The following is a 26,655-nucleotide window of genomic DNA, read 5'->3' as shown; positions in this document are numbered from 1 at the left end:
CACCAGAAGAACAAACACTGGAACCTTGGACTCACACGTGTTTCCGGATCTTTCCCTGCAGAAAAAGCAGCAGAAATTGACTCAGAGAGAGTGGAAGAATTTGGACTGAACTTGGCTGATTGCATTGTTTGTTCTGTCACTGACAGGGCTTCAATCATGGTCAAGTTTGGGAAAATTGTTCCTTTCCAACATCAAACTTGCTACACTCACGGGGTTTATCTGGCCTTCAGGAAGTTTTGTACAAAAAAAATCAGAGCAACAATATGGACGAGAAAAAAGTGGAGAGCGACAATGACGAGGAGGAAGATTCAGATTCGGACAACAAAGAAAATTCCAGATTCATTGATGACAAAATCAATGCAAGCATTTCTCTCCCAAAGGTCAAAGTTCATTTCCAGTCTGTCATCATCAAAGTTCGGAAGATTGTCAAGTTTTTCAGGAAATCTCCAGTCAAAAATGATGTGCTCCAAGAAGAAGTTAAAAGACACCACGGCCAAGAATTTGCTCTCATTTTGGACTGTCGAACAAGATGGAACAGCCTCTTGGCAATGATTCAACAGTTTCTAAAAATTAATGAACAAATTGGAGTTGTTCTTGCAGACATTTCTCCAAGTCTCATTTGCACAGAGAAAGAGTTGGACATCTTGACCGACATTGTTGATGCCCTTGAACCAGTCAAATTGGCAGCTGAAGCTCTTTGCAGGAAAAATGCCACCCTGTTGACAGCAGAGGGAATCTTCAAGTTTCTGATCAATAAATTAAATCAGAAAAAATCCAGCCTTTGCATCAGAATGAAAGATGCTGTTTTAAAGCGATTTACAGAGACGAGACAAAGCAACTTGGTCAGTCTGTACAAATATTTGTCCAACCCAGACTGCCTTCACGAAATTGAAGAACATGAAATTTTCAACATGCCTTCTAAGACTGTTCTTCAGAAAACTGCTTTCAAGGCTTTTTCTCACAAAAGACATTGAAATCCTGGATCAAGTAGAGAGAGGCAAAGAACAAAAAAAAGCTGAAGAACAACTTTCTCTCCAGGAAGAGTTGAAAGAGGCCATCGAACATTCAACCAAAAAGCAGAGACATAACTCAAGTGATGAGTTTAAGGCCATTTCAAAAGAAATGGTCTTTGAAGCCACCAGCAAAAGAACTGCAAATCTTGAGCTGTTATTCAATGCTCTGGAAACTATCCCCCCCCCCCCCCACAAGTGTTAAATTGGAGAGAGCATTTTCTGCTGCTGGACTATTTGTCACAAAAATTCGATCAAGAATGAGCGATGACCTATTTAACACGTTGTGCTTCCTTAAAGCCCATTTTTTGTTGAAAAATAAATCCTAAAAATTGCAGTTTTTGTGTTTTATTCATAGCTATGTCTAAATTATGTTAAGGAGTCAAAATAGCATGTTATTTCATAAGAATTTCCATTTTTTTAAATTTACAATTTTTTTACCACTTACTGGTAAATTCCTTTATTTTTACCAATTTACCAGTAAATTTAAAAGTCGGTAAAAGCTCAACCCTAATTTAAACTAAGTTAAGTAACAAGATGAGAATAATAAAAGCAGCAAAGCTTGTTTTATATATAGAACATTAAAAAATTTGATTATTAACAATGTGATTGAATTATAGCAGTAATAATGATAGAAAATCTAATTTACTTAAGTAAAATGTCTAATCCTTTTTTAAATCATAAATGTGGATTAAAGACAGCTTATTTAAAAAAAGGAGAAACAAAACTATAAACCAAAGTTTTTTTGTTTTGTTTTTTTTAAAAAAAGGGTGTTTTTTTTTCAACCCTGATTTTGCATAACTCTAAAATATAAGATCCCTTCAAAAATACTAAATACCATATATATTGCAATAATAAAATATAAGATCATTTGAAAAATTCACACAAAACCCCAAAACACAACCTTTTGACTTGTCATTCAGAAAAGTTGCATTATTTTACTGTAACTGTTCCTTGAAAACTTTATTAAAACTTTTATTGACCTAGTTGCGGTAGTGGTGTAGTGGTAGAGCGCTCGCTTCATAAGCAAGAGGTTCCAAGTTTGATTTCCGCCACGTCCCTGGTAGTACCACGCTCAACTTGCTTCTCCGCGCAGCAGCCTTGTTCGTCAAGGTTCGTGTTTCGGAGTTAGAGTTGAGAGAGGGTTATAATAACAAGTAGCCTCCTCATCTGTAGTGGCCTTCTCGGCCTTGGGGAGATGAATTACAAAAATAAAAAAAAAGTTCTTTCCCTTTGAACAACAATTTTTTCCTTGTTTCTCTTTTCCCTATTCAGCACAGCCGCCATAATTCTAAACCTGCAAATGGCTCTAATGACACTAATTTATGACATCTTTTGATGCAAAAAGATAGCAACAAGTATTAGCAAGAAACCTTGCAGAAATGTTTCCATACTTTTTATTTGTTACAAAATTATTCAAGAAACAATTATTACATGTGTTACCATTCCAAAATGTGATTCTAAAAAAGTTCTAACAAAAAGATAAAGAATCAAAAACTGATAATTGACTCCCCATTTTATTGTGAAATTTATTAATGCAGTTTAATGGCACCAGGAATAACACAGCTTTCCTAAATGATATAAAATTTCAAAAGGACAAAAGAATTTGACAATCAATACATGACAAACGAATGTCATGTATTAAAGCATTAAGCCCTTTAGGTCTGCAAATCTTTCAGTTGCAACATGCACAGTACTTTTAGCTATGCTAAACCTATTTTAAGTTAACATTACGCTTTGAATTCTAACTGTTGCTTAAAGCACTTTTCATCTTTAGACATTAAGAAGTGGAAATTAAACAATTTTTTTAAATTACAATTTGACTTTGATAAAAACTAATGCTTTCATTCCTTTATATAAATTATTAAAACTTTTCCATTGTTTTAAATTGTAAGATTCAACTCTACTAGTTCTACTCTCTCAATCTCTGCTTAGTACTTAAATTTGTTATTAATTATTTTACTTTTACCTTGGAGTTATAATTTTCAAAATTTAAATAAGTTGAATAGCCCAAAAATAATTGTACATTGGAAAAGTTTTAATAATTTATATAAAGGAATGAAAGCATTAGCTTTTATCAAAGTCAAATTGTATAAGAAATAAAACAAAGAGCCATGAGTAAAGTTTATTAAAAACATACACTTTATTTATATGAAAAACATACACTTTGTTTATATAAAAAAGGCAAAGAATTAGTAGTGTAGTGTCTTCTAGTAAATTTCAACTTAAATATAACTCCTATAAGTGAATCTGATAAGAAGATAAGAATTCATGAAGAAAGAAGCAAGATGTTTCTTTGCCCAGCTGCCTTGTTTGTCAAAGTTTGTGTTTGAAAATTATATAGTTAAGAGAGGGATGTAACCACAATTAAAGGTAGTTTCCTTGACTTTAATGGACTTCTCGGCCTTAGGGAAGTGAATTTATATATATATACATATATATATATATATATATATATATATATATATATATATATATATTATATATATATATATATATATATACACACACGCACACACACACACATATATATACATATATATATTTTTTTAGATTATTCACCTCCCCAAGGCCCGAGGGGGGCCACTACAGTCGAGGAGGCTACTCATTTTTTTGTGTTTTTTATTTTTTTTAGTTGTTGATATATATATATATATATATATATATATATATATATATATATATATATATATATATATATATATATATATATATATATATATATAAAAGATACTTCTAAGACATTAATTGGACATGCTACAGTCAACTTGATATAGCAACTGCCATATACTTATTACAGTGTATCAAAAATTATATAACAATAAAATTTGAACATATTTTAACATAAACATGTTTTATTTAACAATTTGACATAAACTAATAACATCTAACATATTTTATCATAAATTTTCTTTTATTTAAAAATTTTAACATAAATTAACAACTTTCAACAGTTTTAACATTTTTTAATTTTACAAATAACTAACATACCATGAAATAAGCGATCAATTTTGAGTCTACCATTGTAAATTTTTAAAAGCTCTTCAATAACAACATCAACTTGCTCTTTGACAGTTGTTTCAAAGATAAATTGACTTTCATCACCTCTTTTGACATGAAGTTTGACCATTACTAATTTAAACTATTAAACAAATATTTAAAAGAAAAATATGATTCATTAACAATTAAAATTCATGATTCATGATTTATTAAACAATTAAATGTGTTAGAAAAATTAATGTTTTCAAAATTTTTTATTTGAAAATTCAACAAGTTAATTATACTAAAATGTAAAACCAACTAAATTTTGACCCCCTGAAATATCAATTTTTTTTTAACAAGACATGTAAGTTTTATTATAGAGTACTCAACTTATAAAAAAAAACTCCAAATCAAAAAACTCAACTAAGTGGATTCTGCAACTATTAGTTAAGGACAAGTGTCATTTGTCTTTCACTAATGAGATTCTCTTCCACTTAGTTTTCCACTAAGTTTCACTTAGTTTTTAGTTTACTTAGCATCTGACATATGACTCTCTTCCACTTAGTTTGGTTTAAGTCAGGAAGAGGATATACAGACATTTTTTATTCTTAAAAATTTTTGAAATTAAAAAGACTAGTGTAGGATTTTTATTAAAACTGAAAAAACATTTCCAAAATTTTTAAAAAGGAAGCTTATTGCAAAATATCAAAAAAGAATGTGCAGTTGAAAAATAACAAAAGAGATTGTGCAATGAAAAAAAAAAAATTAAAGAGAAAAATGCTGTGGAAAATAGAAAATGTTATAAGGTTTAAAAAAAAACATTATTATCAATTGTATACAATAATGTTTCAAAGTAACATACCCCTTTATTCTACAAAAAAAAAAATTATTATTACAATTAATATTATTAAACCAATTTCATGGTTTACTACAACTTTTTCAACATCCACATAGATAATTGATGGAACAACTTAGAGGGATACAACATCTCTACTATTAATTACTTTACAGCAAAATGATAGACCACTTAATAACCATTTATGTAACCACTTCACTGCAGTGATATAAGCTAGCTTAGCTAGATAATAAAAAGCTTACAGTTCCCATTTGTATAACTTATCAAACTACATAAAATATTAATACAACATATATATATATATATATATATATATATATATATATATATATATATATATATATATATATATATATACATATATATATATATATATATATATATGTATACATATATATATATATATATATATATATATATATATATATATGTATTTATATATTATATATATATATATATATATATATATATATATATTTATATATATATATATATATATATATTATATATATATATATATTATATATATATATATATATATATATATATATTATATATATATATATTTATATATGTATATATATATATATATATATATGTATATATATATATATATATATATATATATGTATATATATATATATATGTATATATATATATATATATATATATATATATATATATATATATATATATATATATATATATATATATGTATATATATATATATATATGTAATGTAGTATTTTCAGCATTATATATATACTGCCCTTTGAGTCTAGTGTCACTCCTTCAATCTGGTTTCTATGTGAACGACAACAACCTTTTTAATCTATTGTTTATATTTCTAAATAATAATACTTCTATATTCTAAATAATGATACATTATGATTTATTATTATTATTTGTGTTAACTAGATTGTAAAGAAAAATTAATCTATTTGTTGTTGTTATTGTTGTTGCTGTTATACTACATATATATATATATATATATATATATATATATATATATATATATATATATATATATATATATATATATATATATATATATATGTATATAAATTAGAAGAAACTCACTTACCAAAAATTTAACACTGTGTTTCATCAATAAAGACTCATCAGAAATGATCAATAAAGACTCATCAGCATTTCTGATATGTCTTTATTGATGAAACACAGTGTTAAATGAGAAAAACTTTTGTTAAGTGATTTTCTATTAATTTATAATTGCTCTGTTCTTTTAAGAACATTAAACACTCTATTTTGTAGAATACATTTTAAAATTGTTTAAATATATATATACATATATATATATATATATATATATATATATATATATATATATATATATATATATATATATATATATATATATATATATATATATATATATATATAATATATATGTTACTGTTACCCGCAGTACCAGGAATTAGCTAAATGCTAATGTTTATAATATAATTTAATATTGCAACTCTGAGTTTCATGTGTTATCACAATCATCAGGCAAGTAGTAAAAGTTTAATTTTGCTACAATTTGTTTAGTGGACGTTACGATTTATATTTGTATTTTAGATGGTTACGGGACGGAAATTGATTAGTAGTTAGGTTAATAATATTATTAACTTGTTTTTAGTTGGCTAATAATTGTGAAATAGTTATATGTTTAATGTTGTTTAAAATATTTTTTATGTGTTAATGTGTATTATTTGTGTATTAAAAAATAATAAAATAAAAATAAGAAAATAAGAATTACAATTGATATAAAAATATACATAATATTATGAAATATATTACAAAAGCTGTGTATGTGAGTAATTTATTAGTTAGCCTAGGATATATAGAGCAGATTAGTATAGTTATTCTTATTTATAGTTTTTAGTCAGGTTTGTAGCGAGATTTGTAATTTTTTAATAAGAATTTATTTTCGTGGCGGCACTTTGATATAATTTCGGTTCTCTTATTTAACAGTTCTTCAGGTTTTGGATATGATATAATAGTAAATTTTTCATACAGACATAGTGGGCATCTTTTGGAAATATTTGAGTAGGGGGGTACTGATTTGAGAATAGACCATGTTAGCATAGGGGTTTCATTAAAATTGTTTTTTAAATCCCAGACATAGTTTGAAAGGGCAGTAGAATTTTTGTATTTAATATTGTTGAATGATGATTTGTGGTTGTTTTATCTGGTTTTCCACTCACCTTCCGTTAATCCTATATAAACTTTGCTGGGTTGGTTTTTTGCTGCGATGATGCATTTATATATAATATTTGTGGATTTGCACTTGTATAATACATGTATAACGGAATAAATTCTTATTAAAAAATTACAAAGCTCGCTACAAACCTGACTAAAAACTATAAATTAAACTATACTAATATAAAACTATAAAAATAACTATACTAATCTGCTCCATATATCTCTAGGCTAACTAATAAATTACTCACATACACAGCTTTTGTAATATATTTCATAATATTATGTATATTTTTATATCAATTTTAATTCTTATTTTCTTATTTACTATTATATTTACTATTTTTTAATACACAAATAATACACATTAACACATAAAAAATATTTTAAACAACATTAAACATATAACTATTTCACAATTATTAGCCAGCTAAAAACAAATTAATAATATTATTAACCTAACTACTAACCAATTTCCGTCCCGTAACCATCTAAAATACAAATATAAACTTTAACGTCCACTAAACAAATTGTAGCAAAATTAAACTTTTACTACTTGCCTGATGATTGTGATAACACATGAAACTCAGAGTTGTAATATTAAATTATATTATAAACATTAGCATTTAGCTAATTCCTGGTACTGTGGGTAACAGTAACATATATATTATATAGCTCTAGTTTATCTATTGAGCACTCTTTCAAGTATACAATATTATACATGATAATATAAAGATATTTTCTTTATTCATATATATACACTTATGTGTATATATATATATATATATATATATATATATATATATATATATATATATATATATATATATATATATATATATATATATATATATATATATATATATATATATATACACCTATATTTACCTATATGATATCATACCCATACCCTACTCATACAATTTATCTGAAACACTTATTATATTTGAATTTATAAATATATATATATAAAAAAATCAATAAAAATTGTTTACTTCTTTACTACATTTCAATAATGAACAAAATAGTTATATAAATATAGAAAATGTTGGGCAAATGAACAAATGAATGTAAAAAATATCCTTTTCATTTCAGTACTGTCACTAATGCCCCCTCCTTAATAGAAAAATTATTTACAACACAATCTGAACCAATTGTCAAAATATGATCTTTATGAATAACCAGTCCTTCTATTGATCCTGAATGAAGTTTATATTTTGCATAACATTTATAATCTCGAAGATTCCAAACCACTACATACCCATTTTGAGTAGAAATTAAAAGAAAATCTTTTTTAACATCAATCACAATGTATGTTAGAGTATGCCATCCATATACATCATATGTGTCCAAAACCTTCAAAAACTCAAATGATATACCATCGTATACTCTTGCTGTTTGATCATCAGCACAAGTCACCAAAATATTTTTTGAGGATGAAAGAATTTTCCAGCCAACTGATGTTACTGCAGAAGTATGTCCGATAAGTACATGAAGAATTTTTCCTAAATAAATTATGAAATTAGAACATAAAATAAATAGTTTGGAATTAATTGTTTGGTTGTTTATTACATAAAAATGGCTAATCTTTGTTTACAGTTATTGTTAAAACTAAATTGCAAAAAATTATTAAAACACTAACCATTTTCAGAATCATTTATTAAACAAGTTTGATCTTCTGAAGCTGTAGCAATTAGATTATTATCAGGACTCCAAGTAAGACTCCATATTTCCATGTCAACACTTTGATTATTGGCATGTTTTGCAGCATGCTGAACATTACAGTATAGAATATCAAATTTTAAAAAGCCATTAATTAATTGCAAAGAAAAAATGTACAAAAATCCACAAGTTGTACCAACAGCAAGTTTTCTTCTATCATGATTAGTTTTAATAGAAACAACTCCACCAATAAAATTGTAAACTTCTGTTGGTTCAAAATCCTCATCACACAGTTTCCATTGGTACATTTGCCCATCCAATAAACCAATAAGTAGTATATCTTCACACCACAAGAGACACCGCACACTGTTTGTAAAACAGTGTTTCTTTATAGGTAACTCACAATCGTTTTGCCAGAGAAGTACTTGACCTGTAAAATCCCCAGAAGCAACAATTTTCTCAGAGCTTATGTCGATACCACAACCAGTAACCATGTGAAATGATAAATCTAAGGATTGCTGAATACATGATTCAGAAAGAGTGATGTAGTGTAAAGACATAATTCCACCCACCCAAATGCTTGAACTATTGTGCAATGATTGCTGCACAGAAACAATAGAGCCAGTTGGAGCATCTGTGAAAAAACAAATTGTAAAAAAAGTTGTACTAAGACAAAAAATAACATCAAGCAACTATAAAATGCTTCAAAAATTAACATTAACAAGAATAACATTAGAAAAGACAGAACTAGAAAAAGGAATTCTAATTACACCTGACAAAGATGGAAGAGGCAGGCTAAGGCAGCAACAAAGTACAAAGCTATGGAAAATTCTATACCAGTCACATGTAAGGCCACATTTGGAATATACTGTGCCTGTATAGAATTCGAATATTGAATACAATATAAAACTTTTGGAAAGAGTTCAAAAAAGAGCAACTGAGACATTTGATCTATTGAAAAAGCAGCATTGGATAAACACTGGTGTAAAGTTTGTTATTAATGCCAAATAACAATCTAAAGCTGCTATGGTATAGCATTATTAATTGCAATTTCTAGCGGGATTGAAATCCAATACAGTTTATTGTATCATTTGTATTATTAAAAAGACAACATTAAAAAGCCACTATACAACTCTGGCTCTGCTTGTTTCTATTGATTCCCTAACTTTTCAAATTTAATATTTTGGAACAACAGATAAGTTTTTCCAAGCTAATTAAAAACACCATGGCACATTTTAGAATGTTCAATTGCACCCAAACTGGCCATTTTTCTTGTTCTCAACACATCTAAATATACCTTTCTTTTTAGTCAAATTCAATAGAGTATTTTATGGCATGATTTGGTCATTTAGGCTGTTAAGAAACATTTGTTACTTTTTAATTCAAAGCAAGTATGAAAATTATCTACATACCTCTTGTAAGTTTTTAGTTTGAATGTTGGTATATTGGCTATTTTAATGATTTTTCTTTCTTTATATTTTCTTTTCTTTTTTCTTTCTATGTTTTATGTTTCTATGTTCTTTTCTTTCTATTTTTTGTAAAAATGCTTCAACCATTAACCATTTACCATTAATCATTAATGATTAAAGACAAACCTATTGGACAGATATTTGTTGGGTTTGTGAGCTTTTTTTTAAAAATCTAATTGACTCTCAACAAGGCTGCAAGCAACCACTGTTAAATAGGGAGTTACTAAAAAAAAAGAAAAAGAATAGAGTTATAGAGCAAGGAAACGGTTGATAGAAAACTTGAAAAGTTGTAGGTTGTATGAGTCCGGAAAACATGAAGATGGGAGAGTGTTCTGCATGGTTAAAGTGCAAGGGAAAAAACTAGACAAATAAAAGTTTTTAGAGTATGCAGGAATAGATACAGTAAAAGAATGAGACTTTGCTGAATGACAAGTCAAGCAAGAAGGAGTTTTAGTTAATAGAACTAGAAATGATAGCTTCTTTGAGCAATAACTATGATACTATTAGTAAAAAAGAGAAAGAGATGCAACCTTACCACAATGGGAGAGAGGCTCAGGCTTGGCTAATAAAGCAGGTCCAACTAAATTTAGAGTGTAACAGACATTATCAAAAAGAAAAAGAGCATCAATAGAAGAGCCAGCCCAAAATATGACAACATTATTTCAAACAGGGAGTTAGAGAATGGAATCAAAAGATAATGGCAAGCACAATAATGATTGAAAAGTTAGCATCTGTTAGGATGCTAACTTTACAATCGATATATGGTTTCCATAAGAGGTCAGTAGTGAATGACAATCCAAGAAGACCTAAAGAAGAGGAATGTTGACAGTGTTGTGAAAGTTGCTTGCAGTAAATACATGAGTTTTGTTAGAGTTAAAATTCACAAGCCATAGCAAGCCCCAAACTGTTACTGAAGTGAGATCTGATTCAAGATCGGCTGTCTGTTCTAAGCAATCAGAATGAGATGACTTTTTGTCAAGACAAGAGTATAAAGTTGAGTTGTCAGCAAATAGAACCACTTTAGATGTAAGGTTATCAGGAAGATCATTAATGTAAATAAGAAACAAAACAGAGCAAAGGATAAAACCATTTTGAGGTTATTTTTAGAGGTAACCCAAAAATTACTGGAAATGAAGAAGAGTGATGGCCTTCGAATATGACATTAATACTGCAGTTATAAACAAATGCTTTAATAGTCTCAAATATTATCTCAGATACATGATAGAAGCAAGCTTAAGGAGATGGCCAGGATGCCAAACCATATCCAAAGATTCAGATATGTTAAGAGCTATAATTCTTTCTTTGCAACTATTTAATGCACAATAGATTCTTTTAGTCTTAGTAGTTAGCAAGTCAGTCGTAGAATAAGAAAATTGGAAATACTATTAATTATCAGAGCGTAAATTATTAGATTCAAGATGGGATTCACAGTGGGCCAAAAAGTGAACATTGCTCAAAAACCAATGTTACCAAAATAAGCCAAATAAATTTCAAGTTTATTAAAAAAAAAATTATTTCAAAAACATGATTTGTTCAGAAAATATACTAGTTTGAATAACATAACTTTGTTGCAAAAGATAGATGATAGGTATAAATGATAGATAAAAGCTGTTTTTGGCTATATATAAGAATAAACGCCACTATATAAGCAGTGCTAATGTGATAATTGCATGCAGAAACAATCTTAGACTGCAGTTTATGGAAATGGGAATGTTAACTTCATAGATTATTGCACCATTCTTTTTTACATATAATACGAAAAATAATATAAAATGACTAAAATTTAGCAATTTAGTGTTTTGAATTGCTTTTAAGAGTTCTAAGTTGGCACTAGTAAATCCATATATTTTTAAATTCATATAACAATGAGGAATAAATTGCTTTTTAACTAAATTGCACCAACCTGACACTTTTACACAAAAAAGGTAAAAGAATGACCCTACCCCTTTTGTTTAGATTTGTTGTAAAATATATTTAAAAATATCAATGGAAACAATTTCACATTATTTTGAACCTATTTTTTGTACAAAGTAATCAACCAAAATGTATTCAATAAAAGTGTGTCTAGAAATTAAAAAAAGAATCAAGACTAATTTTTGAACAACACCCCACCACCCCTTCCCTTCTTTTCCATTGAATTTTTTTCATCAAATTAAATCAAATTAGTTAACATCCATTGATAGAAAAAGTATTGTAGCATTTATATCTGTTTTAAAATAAACAAATTGCAAGAGTTAAAATCAAAACGAGTAGTCTGTGATGCATATAATAATAATAATATAATATTTTCACTAATCATGTGAACTTGTTTATACTTTGAATTATATTATATTGTTTCAAGTTTAAATCATTTTGTTTAAAAAGTTATTTGAAAATGAGTCAACAAAAATATTTATACCTTTAGTTTAATAGTAATGAAGCTCACTGTATTTGACTTATTTGAAATTTTTATTGCTGAGGAAAATAAATAACCAAAAACTATATCTGCAAATATAACAGGTTGTATACTGATAATGGCTAAGCCACTTGGCTTCGATGAATTGACATTACCACAAAAAACATTAGTTCAGAATAGCTGGCAAAGATTTCAGCATCTGAAGAAAGATAATCTTAAAAAAATAGGCTATGCTGGTATACAATTTGAGGCTGGTATAGAAACCTTGCTTGAAAAGTATGTTTTAGATTACTGTAATCATACAACAAAAATTTATATAATTAAATATATTCTCCATATATATTCTAATTAAATATATCTGAAGACATCAATTCATTAGAAAGGAAGGCAAGATATGATTTTGCTAAAATACCTTTACAAAAAATAATGTAAACAACAACTTCGTTAAACTGGAGAACTATATGATGTTTTGTGATCTTTTTGTGAAAATATTAGCTTAACCAAATTTTGGGGTTTTTTATTAAACACCAGTTATTATGAATTATCTTGAACCTTATTCTGGTGTTCACTTCAGTTTATTTTAGGCTATTATACTGACGATGCAAATGATATTGGAGAACATTTCTTTAGATATAAACAGTGATAATATACTAGTAAAAATGAAGTTTGGATTTGACGGTAGTGGAAGCCAAACAATATTTAATTAAAAAGATTATGCTAACACTAACAAAATCATACTGACAATAATCTATCAACTTTTATTTAAAATGAAAGCAGGTTTGTAAAACGGTTGCAAAAGTTACCAAGTACCCCACTGAGTCGCAGAGCGCCGAGTCTTCAAATGGGAAAGGACTCAAGAGAAACTCTTCAATCATTGTCTGTCTTTAATTCTGACATTAAAGAGTTAAAAATAAAGTTTTCTTTACAAATAAAGAGGGAAAATAATTTAATGTAAAGTTGATAGTGCCTCGATTAGCATATCCTGATCTGTGCACATGCTCAAAAGATCAGTGTTTAAATATTTAAAAGAATTGAAAAAAGGTTTTGTAATTATTTGAGACATTATAACCATGTATGAAAATTTAATCAATTTGAACAGGAAGACGGTCCTTTACTTAAAAAGAAAAACATTATACCACAAGGGCCGTACAAACCTTCAAACCAATTCCAACCTGTGATGCTAAGCCAATACAAGTAAATTGCTATCTTGTAATAGTATTGATATAATTTTGTATTCTTGATATGTGAACATACTTGATATTAATAATTATAACATTTTAAAATTTACTGATATTTTTATATGTTCTGTATGCTTTACAACATACATTTGACCATTTCATGAAGACTGTCGTACAAGTAAAAGCTGGTGTTTTTAATTGATCCCCTTCCAATGCTTCAAATAGATTTCTGAAGCAAGCAAAGACTTTATTACAAACAGAGATATCAAAAACAGGTATAAAATGTGACTACCCTGATACAACTGGAAAAGGAGGAACAATAACAACAGGTATTATAGCTAGAGAACTATTGCACAAAACACCAAAGAGCCTTTTCAATTCAATTGCCTGTTCAATATCATGCAACATTCCAAAGGATTGATGCTCTCATTAGTTCCTCCAGTATTTTCCTTTTAAAAAATTATGAGGATCAAAATAAAACCTATTATATTAGATTTTTATATATTCTTAGTTAGTGAGTTTCCACCTGTTACAAAAATAAACTTACTAGGACCATGGATTAGCATGACACTATCACTGTGCAAACTAATTAGTCATTTTGAGCTAACTTTGAATAATGAGAAAAGTGGAGCTAACTTTGAATAATGAGAAAAGTGGTTTGGGAAATCTTGATGAGTCAGGGTTAGAAGATAACAACACATTATTAGGATCAATACATACTCAACTCTCAAGAAAAAATTCCCAAATTGTCAATTTAACAGACACCATTAACCAAATGTGGATATCATCTGATCCAACTATCTTCGACAAGAGATACAAGTCAAAGTTTATCTGCAACTTTTGTAATGAAAGAGAACATTCTGATAAATATTGTCATAAACAAAATGTCTCAAATAACATTTTATCTAAAGACGACACATATTTTGAAATGTTATCATATGAATAAATTATGTTTTTAGTACTTCTTTTGATAATTTTTATTGTTTTTGTCATTGATTCAATGTTTGACTTTTCAAGTCTTCTGTCAACTGTTTCCTCACACTTTAACTCTATTTTTTGTTTTTTAGTAACTCCTAATTCTATAGTGGTTGCTTGCAGTCTTTTTGGGAGTGAATTAAAATTTAAAAAAAAATGTACAGGTACATTTTTATTTATTTCTAATTCATAAAGATAACATAGGTCTAAGTTATCTTTGTGTTACAAAATATGTATTACATATTTATATAAATTTATAAATAATATACATACATATTTATATTTACACATACTTTTGTTATAACCAATAAAAAAAGCAAACTTTATGAATCTTTGCTCTGCCAAAATTATTTTTTAGTTTTTCCAACTTGCACATAAAAACCTTTCCAAAAAGTACTTACTCAACCCCATAGCACTTTTCATTCAAAAGTAATTAACTAATGTTTTTGGAAACAGCTGTTTGGCCCATGTGCTTGATGTTATAAATTTGTTAATCAAAGACTCAAAGACCTTGCTAATAATAGAGAGAAAACTGATTGGACAACAGTTGGAGGGTCAGAACATTCTTAGAGATTTCAAAAATTAGAATCACAGATGCCATTTTCTACCAGGCAGGAAAACAAGACTCAGTTAAGCACTTCCCTATAACATTTTAAAGTTACGTGATACCTCAATGGGTTACAATTGGTAACAAGATTACATTCTCTAATTATTATTTAAATATTAAGTAAATAAAGTTGAAAATGCATTTGTTCATCATTACCGTATTGCTAAATACTATTTTTTATTTTATTTTTATTGTAAAATAGCTTTATTTCACTTTGTCACGAAAAAAGTCTTTATTCGCAACATTACATTTTTTTTAATAGCATTTAAGGTTGTAATTAATTGAGACGTAACATAACGTAACTAAATCTAGATTTGAGACGTAACTAAAATACGTCTCAAACTTAGATTTTTTAACATTACATTACGTCTAAATTGGTTACCCTTTAAAAAGAAAAAAAAAAGACATAATAAAATGTAAAAATATTTGTATTGTGACTAACCCACAAGCGTGGGTTAATTTTTTAAAAAAATAACGTGTTATTGCATTTTCCGAAATCAAATACATAAACAATCAAATATATAAATAATGCTGTTAATAAAAATTTTTTGTTAAATACCATAACTTATGAGTTAAGGTATTTAACAATGTTTTTGTTGAGACATTTGTAACTAAATTTTTTTTTCTAAAACTGCTTATTATCATCATTTATTTTAATTGCAAAATAGATTCGTCTTAATTAGTTACTTTTTTTTTGTAACTAATTTGTCACTAAAAAAAAAAGAAGTTACAATTCGCAAAACTTATAAAAGTGCAACTTTTAGAAAGTGTAAACTGAAATGTAACTTAACGTTACGTTTACATATTTTAACTAGATTTTGTTACGTTACATTACTTTTTTTTGGGTCAATAATACAAGCATAATAATTTACTTCACAAATTTTAACAAACCCACAAGCAAAAATGTATATAAAATATCAACCTTTCTTGTGTTATACTTTATATATCATGCACATTAAATTGCTTAAGCCAATTATGTGTAGTTCGCCCTTTCTGTGTAATATCTGTCTCCACTCTCTAATCTATCTTACTGTCTTGAAGCTTTTACTAAGTCATGGCATTTTTTTACCTCTCACTCTTTCTCTATGTATATAGTTCTCTCTCTAGATCTCTCTCTGGATCTCTCTCTAGATCTCTCTTTATATGTATGTATATATGAAAAAACAATAAATTAGAAGGATACCATAGGCTATAATGTTATGTGTCAATAGGTCAAAATATTACGTGTTGTTACGTAAAATTCACATAGCGTTATGTTACAATGTTACATCTTGATTATGTGAAAATAACCGACATTTTGCACATAACGTAACAAACCCATTTACATTACAATACGTAACGTAACTTTAAAATGTTAAAGATGCTTATCAAATAGTTTAGAGAGAATTGAATAAAGTTATGGTGAATTTTAGTTTGAATATTGATTATTTTACTTAATAAATATAAAATATATAGTCCAACAAATTCACAAATTTCTGCTTCATCATAAGTGCCCATTGTTACATAAAAGCAGTCAATTAAAGCAACAGTTGCACAAAAAAAAAAAGGAAAGAAATATAAGATCACAATAATAATTTGCTAAACAAAAATAAAATTCTAAATGAAAAAACAACAGAACAATAAAATTGTAAACAAAAAAAAAAAAGGCCAATGAGTGGAAAGTATTTATCAAAAAATGTGGTGTTGTTTCTTCTAAATATGTACGTGACAAACAATATATTGGCTCAACAGAAGGTGAATGAAAAAAACATTTTGTCAACCATAAGCTACAATTTTGCCAATATAAGCTACAATTTTGCCAACAATAAGTTACAAAGCTACATTTAAGGGGTAACCAGTTTCTATCTGTTAATCAGCCTCGCACCCCTTCTTCATCTATTAGCGGACACAGATGTATTTTTAATACATTATTTCCAGTTTAGGATGTTGAATGCTGGATCTTCTTGACTCAATGCAAGAGTTTTTCTTGTGCCTCTGTTTTTATGACTAGGCAACTTGCTCTATTATCTCCTAAAGAGGGTACAGCTCTAAAACTCAGTTTTATGGTTCTGAGGCTGGCTGATAGTCAGGTTTACCGAACACTGTGGGAGCTCTCAGAAAAGCTGATTCTATCAACAGCTGAAAAATATCAAAGTATTAACAGGGCTATGTTGCGCATGGATGGTTTCTGTTTGTACTTTTTGTGTGCATTGCCGAGGCCACATTTGAAGCCCTTTATTACAGCTTAGGGTTTATTAATAGTAATATGGCGATTGCTTGGGCTATTAAACAGTGTTCTGAGTACTATCTATGCTTTGAGACAAGTTCTTCAACAAATTTAAAAATGAATTAAGTACCAAAAACTATAAAACAGAAAAACCATCATCATCGCCAAGTTCTCTAAACCTATCATTCACTAATATTCATGGTCTTTGAAGTAACTTTTCTTCTACTGAGTCTTATCTCTTGCAAAGTTCACCAGACCTACTTGCTCTTTGTAAAACTAATTTGAGTTCAGCTGTCTCAACTTGCAATCTTAAAGTTGATGGTTATCTTCCTTTAATTCGTAAAGACTCCAATAGTCACATGCTTGGCCTTGCCATTTACATTCCTAAGAATTCACCCATTTGTTGTAAAACTAGGTTTGAATACACAGACTATTCTTTCATGTGCTTTTGTTTAGCACCACTTCACTCTATTGCTTCTTTTTTTTCACCACTTCTTTCTATTTGTTCTATAATGCTCTCCTTCATCTCAAGACTGCACTCTTCTTAATGTTATTTCTGATCCTATTGACCAAGCCCTTGCTGTTTATCCATCAGCTAATATTGTTGTTGTTGGTGACTTTAATGCTCACCACTCTGCAGGCATTAAAGCCCACAACTTTTGCCTTTCTCAATCCCCAACTCAAATAGTCAACTTTCCAATTCGCTTTCCAGAAAACCCGAATTATTTAACCTTTTCTACTCACCTTATGTCTTGTTTCTGATCCTAGTCAGTGCTCAGTTTCTCCACATGTACTCTTAGGTGCTTCTGATCACAGTTTGATCTCTCTAAAACCATTATCTCATTCTTCTTCATCACCTGAATCCCCCTATTATCTTACCTCTTAAAACTACCTTAAAGCTGACTGGGACTCTTTCCGTGATTTTCTTCATGATGGCCCTTGGGTAGATACCTTTCGTCTTCCTGTTGAAAAATGTACTTCTGACATAACTTTGTGGATTCAGGCTGGCATGGAATCTTTTGTTCCCTCTCAACGATTCCAGGTCAAGCCTCATTCTCTTCCATGGTTTTCCTCACACTGTGCTGCTGCGATTGCCAATCGAAACCATTACTTCCATAGCTATCAGCAAAATAATTCTCTAGAAAACAGACGTCTGTTTATTACTGCTACAAACCATTGTAAAAAGGTTTTGTCTAATGCCAAAGCCTACTATTCTCAGATCATGAAATCTTATATCTCATCTCAAAAATTAGGCTCTCGTGACTTCTGGAGAATCTTTAGCAATATCAATATAAAGAGCAAATCTGTAATTCCACCTCTCTTGTTTGGTTTCGACTTTGTCACTTTACCTAAGGACAGAGCTGAATTGTTTGCTAAAAACTTTTCATCATTATCATCTCTTGATTCCACTAGTTGTGTTCTACCTGATATTGCCAACTAAACAGGTTGATCCATTGCTTGACATTCGTATCACTCCAGATTCTGTATCCCAAGTGATTTCCTGCGTAGACCCTTCTACAGCTTGTGGCCCGAACAACATACCTGTTATTGTCTTGCAGAAGTGTTCTCCGGAGCTGTCGTCTATACTTTTAAAACTATTCAACAAGTGCTTATCAGAATCTTGTTTTCCAGCCTGCTGGAAAGCGGCATCTGTTATCCCTATTTTTAAAAATTCTGGAGAGCGATTTGATTCGTCTAACTACCGTCCCATTAGTCTTCTTACTATCATAAGCAAGGTTTTTGAATCTTTAATTAAAAACTCTTAATTTCTCATCTTGAATCTAATAAATTACTTTCTGACTATCAATATGGATTTCGATCTTCTTGTTCTACAGATGATTTGCTAACAGTAATAACCGATAGGTTTTATCGTGCATTAGATAATGGTGGAGAGATAAAGACCATTGCTCTTGACATTTCAAAAGCTTTTGATAAAGTTTGGCATGCTGGTCTTCTCCATAAGCTTTTTTCTTATGGTGTATCTGGCAACATCTTCAATATTATTGAATCCTTTCTTCCTGATCGTAGTATAAAAGTTGTCCTTGATAGACAGCACTCTTCTTCTTATTCTGTAACTTTAGGAGTTCCTCAAGGTTCTATCCTTGGCCCTATACTCTTTTTAATTTACATTAACGATCTTCCAGATATTCTCACATCTAAGGTGGCATTGTTTGCTGATGATACTACCATTTATTCTTGTCATGATAAGAAGTCAACACCCTCTGATTGCTTGGAGGGGGCATTTGAGCTTAAAAAGGATCTCAAGGATCTCACTTCTGCTACAGTATGGGGCTCACAGTGGCTGGTGAACTTCAATCGTTATCGCAATAATTTAGATTTTCCTATATTTATGAAGGGTAATGTACTTGATGAGTCATCTGCCCTTCATCTTCTAGGATTAACTCTTACTTCCAATTTTTCTTGTAAACCATATATCAAATCTGTTGCAAAATTAGCATCTGCTAAGGTTGCATCTCTTTAACAAGCTCGACACTTTTTTACTCCGGATTCTATTCTTTATCTCTATAAATCTCAAATCTGGCCTTGTATGGAATACTGCTGCCATATCTGGGGCGGAATTTTTAATGATGCCTTTTCTCTTTTAGACAAGGTGCAAAAACGCATTGTAAACATAGTTGGAACTGCTCTTGCAGCTAACCTCCAACCATTATCACATCGTCGTAATGTTGCTTCTCTTTCTCTTTTCTACAAACACTATAATGGGCATTGCTCTAAAGAGGTAGAGTCTCTTGTGCCATCTACAATCGTTATCTTGCTTTTATATTGAGTTTTCTCAATAGCTCTCCATTTATTTATTAACACATTACTTATTTGATAAAAAATTTGACAAGGATCGACTTGATAAAAGTTTTTTGAAAAGTCATTTTTATTTTCTCATTGTTATAGGGAGGCTATTTAAAAATTATTACAACAATACACGATTCTCTGATTTGAGTTTAAGCGCTGTGCACGCATGTTAAATGACATGCGCAAACCTAGCGGAGGAAAACAAACATTTATTTATATAATTTGACTTGAGTTACTGCGAGAAGGTCAAAAAAAATATAAATGTCTACTCATTGTGCTGTTAAAGATTGTAAAAATGGTCAATATAGACTTATTAAACGGAGACAGGAAATTTGCGAAGTTCACGGGACAAGAAGAGAAGAAGAAAACTGTAATTGCACAGAACCTTTTATGTATAGATTAACTAGACTACTTCTTTCATAATAATAGTGTTATATAACGCTATAATTATAGTGTATTACATACATATTACATGGATATTATGTAAATTATTAGTATTAATAGTGTTATAATACACTATATAGTGTTATATAATATAATGCATAATAATAGTGTTATAATACACTATAATTATAGTGTATTGTAACACTATTATTATGCATTATATTATATAACACTATATAGTGTATTATAACACTATTAATACTAATAATTTACATAACATATATATATATATATATATATATATATATATATATATATATATATATATATATATATATATATATATATATATAAGGTTTTATTTCCATTATTCTAGTATAAAGACAAGATGAAAAAAAAGCTGAAAAATAAACTTTTTTAAACAAACTTATATTTACCTATACACTAATGCTTCATAATCACCTTTATATTGTTTTTTTCTCAAGCTTAAAAATATTCTCAGAGCTTCAACAGACATTATTTTAAAATCCTGTAAAGTCATTTGATTTGATAAAACTGTATCTTTGTTGTCCATTTCAGACATTTACAACAAAACTACCTTTAGATTTATTCTTTTTGATTTGTTTACCTCCGCTAGGTTTGCGCATGTCATTTAACATGCGTGCGCAGCGCTTAAACTCAAATCAGAGAATCGTGTATTAAAAATTCCACAATAAAAGTAAATAATTTATTTAAATAATTAATATATAAAACATACAATTTGTTACACAAAATAAAAATTACTATGCAATAATTCAGAGTGTAGTAATTTTATATGTATCAAATAGTCCAAACTAATCAAAAACTTCTGCATTTAAATTGACACAATTTTTTAATTTTTTTTTGTATATATATACATATATATATATATATACATTCATATATATATATATACATATACATATATATATATATATATATATATATATATATATATATATATATATATATATATATATATATATAAAAGTACCACCAATCGTGCAGCGAAAGCGCTATATCTGGAACAGAGCCGACTATGCTAATTTCTCGCTAAAATTAAGTTCAACAAATTGGAAAAGCTTATTCGAAAACTGCTCAGCTAACGAATGTTACAATCTATTCCTAGAAGTGTACGACGAACTAGCAACAGAACTCATTCCGTCGACTACCTTGCCCTTCAAGAAGAAACACGAACCATGGATAACAGACGAAGTTTTAAAAGCTATTAGAACAAAACAAGAACTTTGGAATAAATATATTGCCTCTGGTCGCCATACACATAGAGAGCTCAAAGACAAGCACAAAGAAGCATGCAGAAATGTAACCAAAACTTTGAGATTAGCAGTGTTAAAATATGAAGAGAACCTAGCTAATTTATATAAAAACGACCCTAAAAAGCTACACGCTCATATCAAAAACAAAACCAACTCAAAATATGTATTCAACTCCATAGAAACAATTGATGGAACAATTTCAACAGATCTTCAAATTATTTGCACAACCCTGAACAATTATTTCCAATCAGTATTTGTCAACGAGCCAGACGGACCTGTGCCGGAATTAGAACCCCGAACTGACAATAAATGTATATTAAACGAGAATATCTTTTCAATCAACGATATCCGTGCTCGACTCGCAAACCTAGACGAATCTAAATCTCTTGGTGTTGATAACGTTCACCCTCGTGTACTCAAACACTGCGCAGAAGCTTTCGCATTGCCACTAACATTAGTTTTCAAGAAATCTTTCTCAACCAGCACTATACCAGACCTGTGGAAAAAATCTAACGTCACGCCCATTTTCAATAAAGGAAGCAAACTAAGAGCATCAAATTATAGACCAGTTTCTCTCACATCCATACCATGCAAAATATTCGAGAGTATATTACATGAAAAAATAATGCTACACTGTAACTTAAACGGTTTAATAAGCATAGCACAACACGGATTTGTTCAAAGAAAAAGCTGTTTGACTAATCTCCTCGAAACTCGCGACTTCCTCACAGAAGCTGCACACAAGAAGTATCCAGTCGATATGATTTACACTGATTTTGCAAAAGCATTTGATAAAGTCCCACATAATCGCCTATTGAGCAAATTGAAAGCATATGGCATCAGCGGGAAAGCACTAATGTGGATAAATGCTTGGCTTAACAATAGACAACAGCGTGTTGTCATTGATACTCACTCAACTGCTAAAATATTCACATCAGATTGGAAAAAAGTTACAAGTGGCGTCCCTCAAGGAAGTGTCCTCGGCCCTCTCCTTTTCGTACTATTTATAAATGATCTGCCGGACAACATTACCAGCCAGTTCAAGCTCTACGCAGATGATAGTAAAATTATGAACATGATAAAATCGAATGAAGATATGCTAGCTTTACAATCAGACATTGATCAAGCCATAAAATGGTCTCACAAATGGTTGATGTTCTTTAATGTGGAAAAATGCAAAACAATGCATGTCGGTCGAGGTAACAGAAAATCTAATCAAGTCTATTCAATGACGAACACAGAAGGTACTCGTCGAAACCTGGAGGAAACTGAAACTGAACGAGATCTAGGTATTCTAATATCAAATGACCTCAAAGTCCGTGCCCAGGTAAAGTCTGCAGTCTCAGTAGCCTATTACAAATTGGGCCTACTAAAAGAAGTGTTCCGAAGCAGAAGCATTTATCTCTGGCGAACGCTTTACATCACATATGTGCGCCCACACCTGGAATTCGCTATTCAAGCATGGTCTCCTCACCTAAAAAAAGGATATCAATATGCTTGAAAGAGTTCAGCGCAGAGCGACAAAAGTTTCCTCAATCAAACATCTCCCATATGAGCAACGCTTAAATATATTTAGAGTGACAACACTAGAAGAGAGAAAAGCTAGAGGAGATCTTATTGAACAGTTTAAAATTATAAATAAAATTGATGATGTTAACTTTTTTGTTCCTCAAAGGATCTCTAACAACGTATATTGCAGGAGGAGTCACAATAAACAGCTACACAGACAAATTGTCCGCGATTGCGAAGAGCGACATCACTTTTTTACTAATCGTGTCACACTGTCCTGGAATATGCTACCACAGGAAGCAATTGACACTCACTCGGTCAACTTATTCAAAAGTTTCCTATCATGATGGGCATCTTGTCTCGTTGACAATTAGCCCTACACATTAGTTAGTATAGAGATGCCTGGTGTTGCATCTCTTCGTCAATATACTTTATAATCAATGATTGACTAATTTACAGTTTTATTGAATTTGTAAAAACATAAAAAAAATAAAAAAATTATTATTGATTGTAAATTTATTGATTCTAAATAAAATCAAATTCAAAAATTCATATATATATATATATATATATATATATATATATATATATATATATATATATATATATATATATATATATATATATATGTATATATATATATATATATATATACATATATATATATATATATATGTATATATATATATATATATATGTATATATATATATATATATGTATATATATATACATATATATATATATATACATATATATATATATATATACATATATATACAGCACTCCGTTGCAAGTCAGGCTATTTGTCAGTTGATGTAGCAGCACTTTGTTGCGAGTCAGGCTATTAGATAGCTGATGTAGCAACACTCCGTGCATGATTTACAGTAAAAAGAATAAAATTAAAAACATTTAATAAAAAAAATAATAAAAACATTGCTTATATTATTAAAAACATTCAAAATGTTTTAAAAAACATTCAGAATGTTTTTGAAAACATTCTGGTCAATTAAATTTGCATTTTTGCGGTTTTTTTTAAAAACGATTAATTTGTAATTTTATTAATGGTTTTAACATTCTGACAACATGGAAATGTTGGACAAAAGTCAAAGTAACTAAAAGTAACGTATTTGTTGGCAAAAGAACCATTTTTTATGTTCCGTATTCTGAAATGCAACAATTGATAGAACTATATATATTTTCTGATGAGTCTTTATTGATGAAACACAGTGTAAAATGAAAAAAAAATTTGTAAAGTGATTTTCTACTAATAAATATATATAAATATATATATATATAAATATATATATATATATATATATATATATATATATATATATATATATATATATATACACACATATAATTTTTTTTAATTATTTTTTTTAAACATCTTCACTTCCAACAAGCCACTAATTAAAGTTGAAAGTTACTGAAAGAGAAAAGATGAAGATTGTAGAGCAAGATAATGATTGACAGACAACTAAAAAGATTGCAAATTATATGAATCAGGAAAGCAAGATGAAGGAAGCAAATTCCAAAACCCTGATGTTCCAGGAAAAAAACTAGACGAATAAGCGTTTTTGGAGCACTTAGTAACAGTCACAGAAAAAAGATGACACTTAATTGAATGACGAGTAACACGAGACTGAATTTTAGTAGATGGCACAAGAGACGATAGCTCTTTAGAGCAGTGCCCATTATAGTATTTGTAAAAAAGAGAAAGAGAAGCAATATTACGACGATGTTATAATGGTTGGAGTTTCGCTGCAAGAGCAGGTCCAACTATGTTTACAATGCATTTTTGCACCTTGTCTAAAAAAGAAAGGGCATCAATTGAAGATCCGCCCCAGATATGGCAACAGTATTCCATACAAGCCCGGATTTGAGATTTATAGAGATAGAAAATAGAATCTAAAGTAAGAAAGTGACGAGCTCGATAAAGAGATGCAACCTTAGCAGATATTAATTTTGCAATGAATTTGATAAATGGTTTCCAAGAAAGATTGGAAGTAAGAGTTAATCAAGAAGATGAAGAATAGATGACTCATCAAGTACATCACCATTCATAAATTTAGGAATATCTAAATTATTGCGATAACAATTGGCTGAAAAAAATTGAGTTTTATCTGAATTAAAGTTCACCAGCCATGTGAGCCCCATGCTGTAGCAGAAGTAAGATCCATTTCATGCTCAAATGCCCCCTCCAAGCAATCAGAGGATGTTGGTTTCTTATCACGACAAGAATAAATGGTAGTCTCATCAGCAAACAATGCCACCTTAGATGTAAGAATATCTGGAAGATCAGTAATGTAAATTAAAAAGAGTATAGGGCCAAGGATAGAACCTTGAGGAACCCCTGAAGTTACAAAATAAGAAGAAGAGTGTTGTCCATCGAGGACAACTTTTATGCTATGATTGGAAAGGAAGAATTCAATGATCTTAAAGATGCTGCCGGATACACCATAAGAAGATAGCTTATGGAGAAGACCAGCATGCTAAACTGTATCAAAAGCTTTTGAATTGTCAAGAGCGATGGCCTTAACCTCTCCACCTTTATCTAATGCACGATAAAACCTATCAATTATTACTGTTAGCAAATCAGCTGTAGCACAAGAAGATCGAAATTCATATTGATGGTCAGAAAGTGAGTTATTAGATTCAAGATGAGAAATTAAGTGTTTGTTAATTAAAGATTCAAAAACCTTGCTTATGATAGGAAGAAGACTTATGGGACGATAGTTAGACGAATCAGATCGCTCTCCAGAATTTTTGAAGATAGGGATAACAGATGTCGCTTTCCAGCGGGCTAAAAAACAAGACTCTGATTAGCACTTGTTAAATAGTTTTGAGAGTATAGACGACAGCTCCGGAGAACACTTCTGCAAGACAATAACAGGTATGTTGTCAGGGCCACAAGCTGTAGAAGAGTCTAGGCAGGAAATCACCTTAGATACAGATGATGGAGTGATATGAATGTCAAGCAATGGATCAAACTGTTTGTTGGCAATACCAGGTAGAACACAACTAGTGGAATCAAGAGATAATATTGATGAAAAGTTTTTAGCAAACAATTCGGCTTTGTCTTTAGGAGAGGTGACAAAGTCTGAACCAGAGAT

General features: G+C 29.5%; 2 protein-coding genes across 3 annotated transcripts in view; both read right to left on the bottom strand.

Moving 5' to 3' along the window:
- Positions 1-4,185, bottom strand: part of LOC136071799 (cilia- and flagella-associated protein 298-like) — a 30,512-nt gene extending 26,327 nt beyond the window's left edge. Inside the window, exon 1 of the mRNA XM_065797126.1 lies at positions 4,002-4,185. Within this exon, the coding sequence (XP_065653198.1) occupies positions 4,002-4,140 (139 nt within the window). The 5' untranslated portion in view covers positions 4,141-4,185. The remainder of the gene's footprint in view (positions 1-4,001) is intronic.
- Positions 4,186-8,037: 3,852 nt separating this feature from the next.
- Positions 8,038-26,655, bottom strand: part of LOC136080465 (uncharacterized) — a 28,646-nt gene continuing 10,028 nt past the window's right edge. For both annotated transcript variants that reach the window (XM_065797125.1, XM_065797124.1), the window contains 2 exons: positions 8,693-9,346; positions 8,038-8,555 (listed from right to left, as the gene is read on the bottom strand). In XM_065797125.1, coding sequence (XP_065653197.1) covers positions 8,137-8,555; positions 8,693-9,346 — 1,073 coding nt within the window. In that variant the 3' untranslated portion in view covers positions 8,038-8,136. The remainder of the gene's footprint in view (positions 8,556-8,692; positions 9,347-26,655) is intronic.

Source organism: Hydra vulgaris, chromosome 05 (assembly GCF_038396675.1).
Source record: "Hydra vulgaris chromosome 05, alternate assembly HydraT2T_AEP".
NCBI lineage: Eukaryota > Metazoa > Cnidaria > Hydrozoa > Anthoathecata > Hydridae > Hydra > Hydra vulgaris.
The sequence above is the reverse complement of the archived record's forward strand: the minus strand, read 5'-3'. Positions and strand labels throughout refer to the sequence as shown.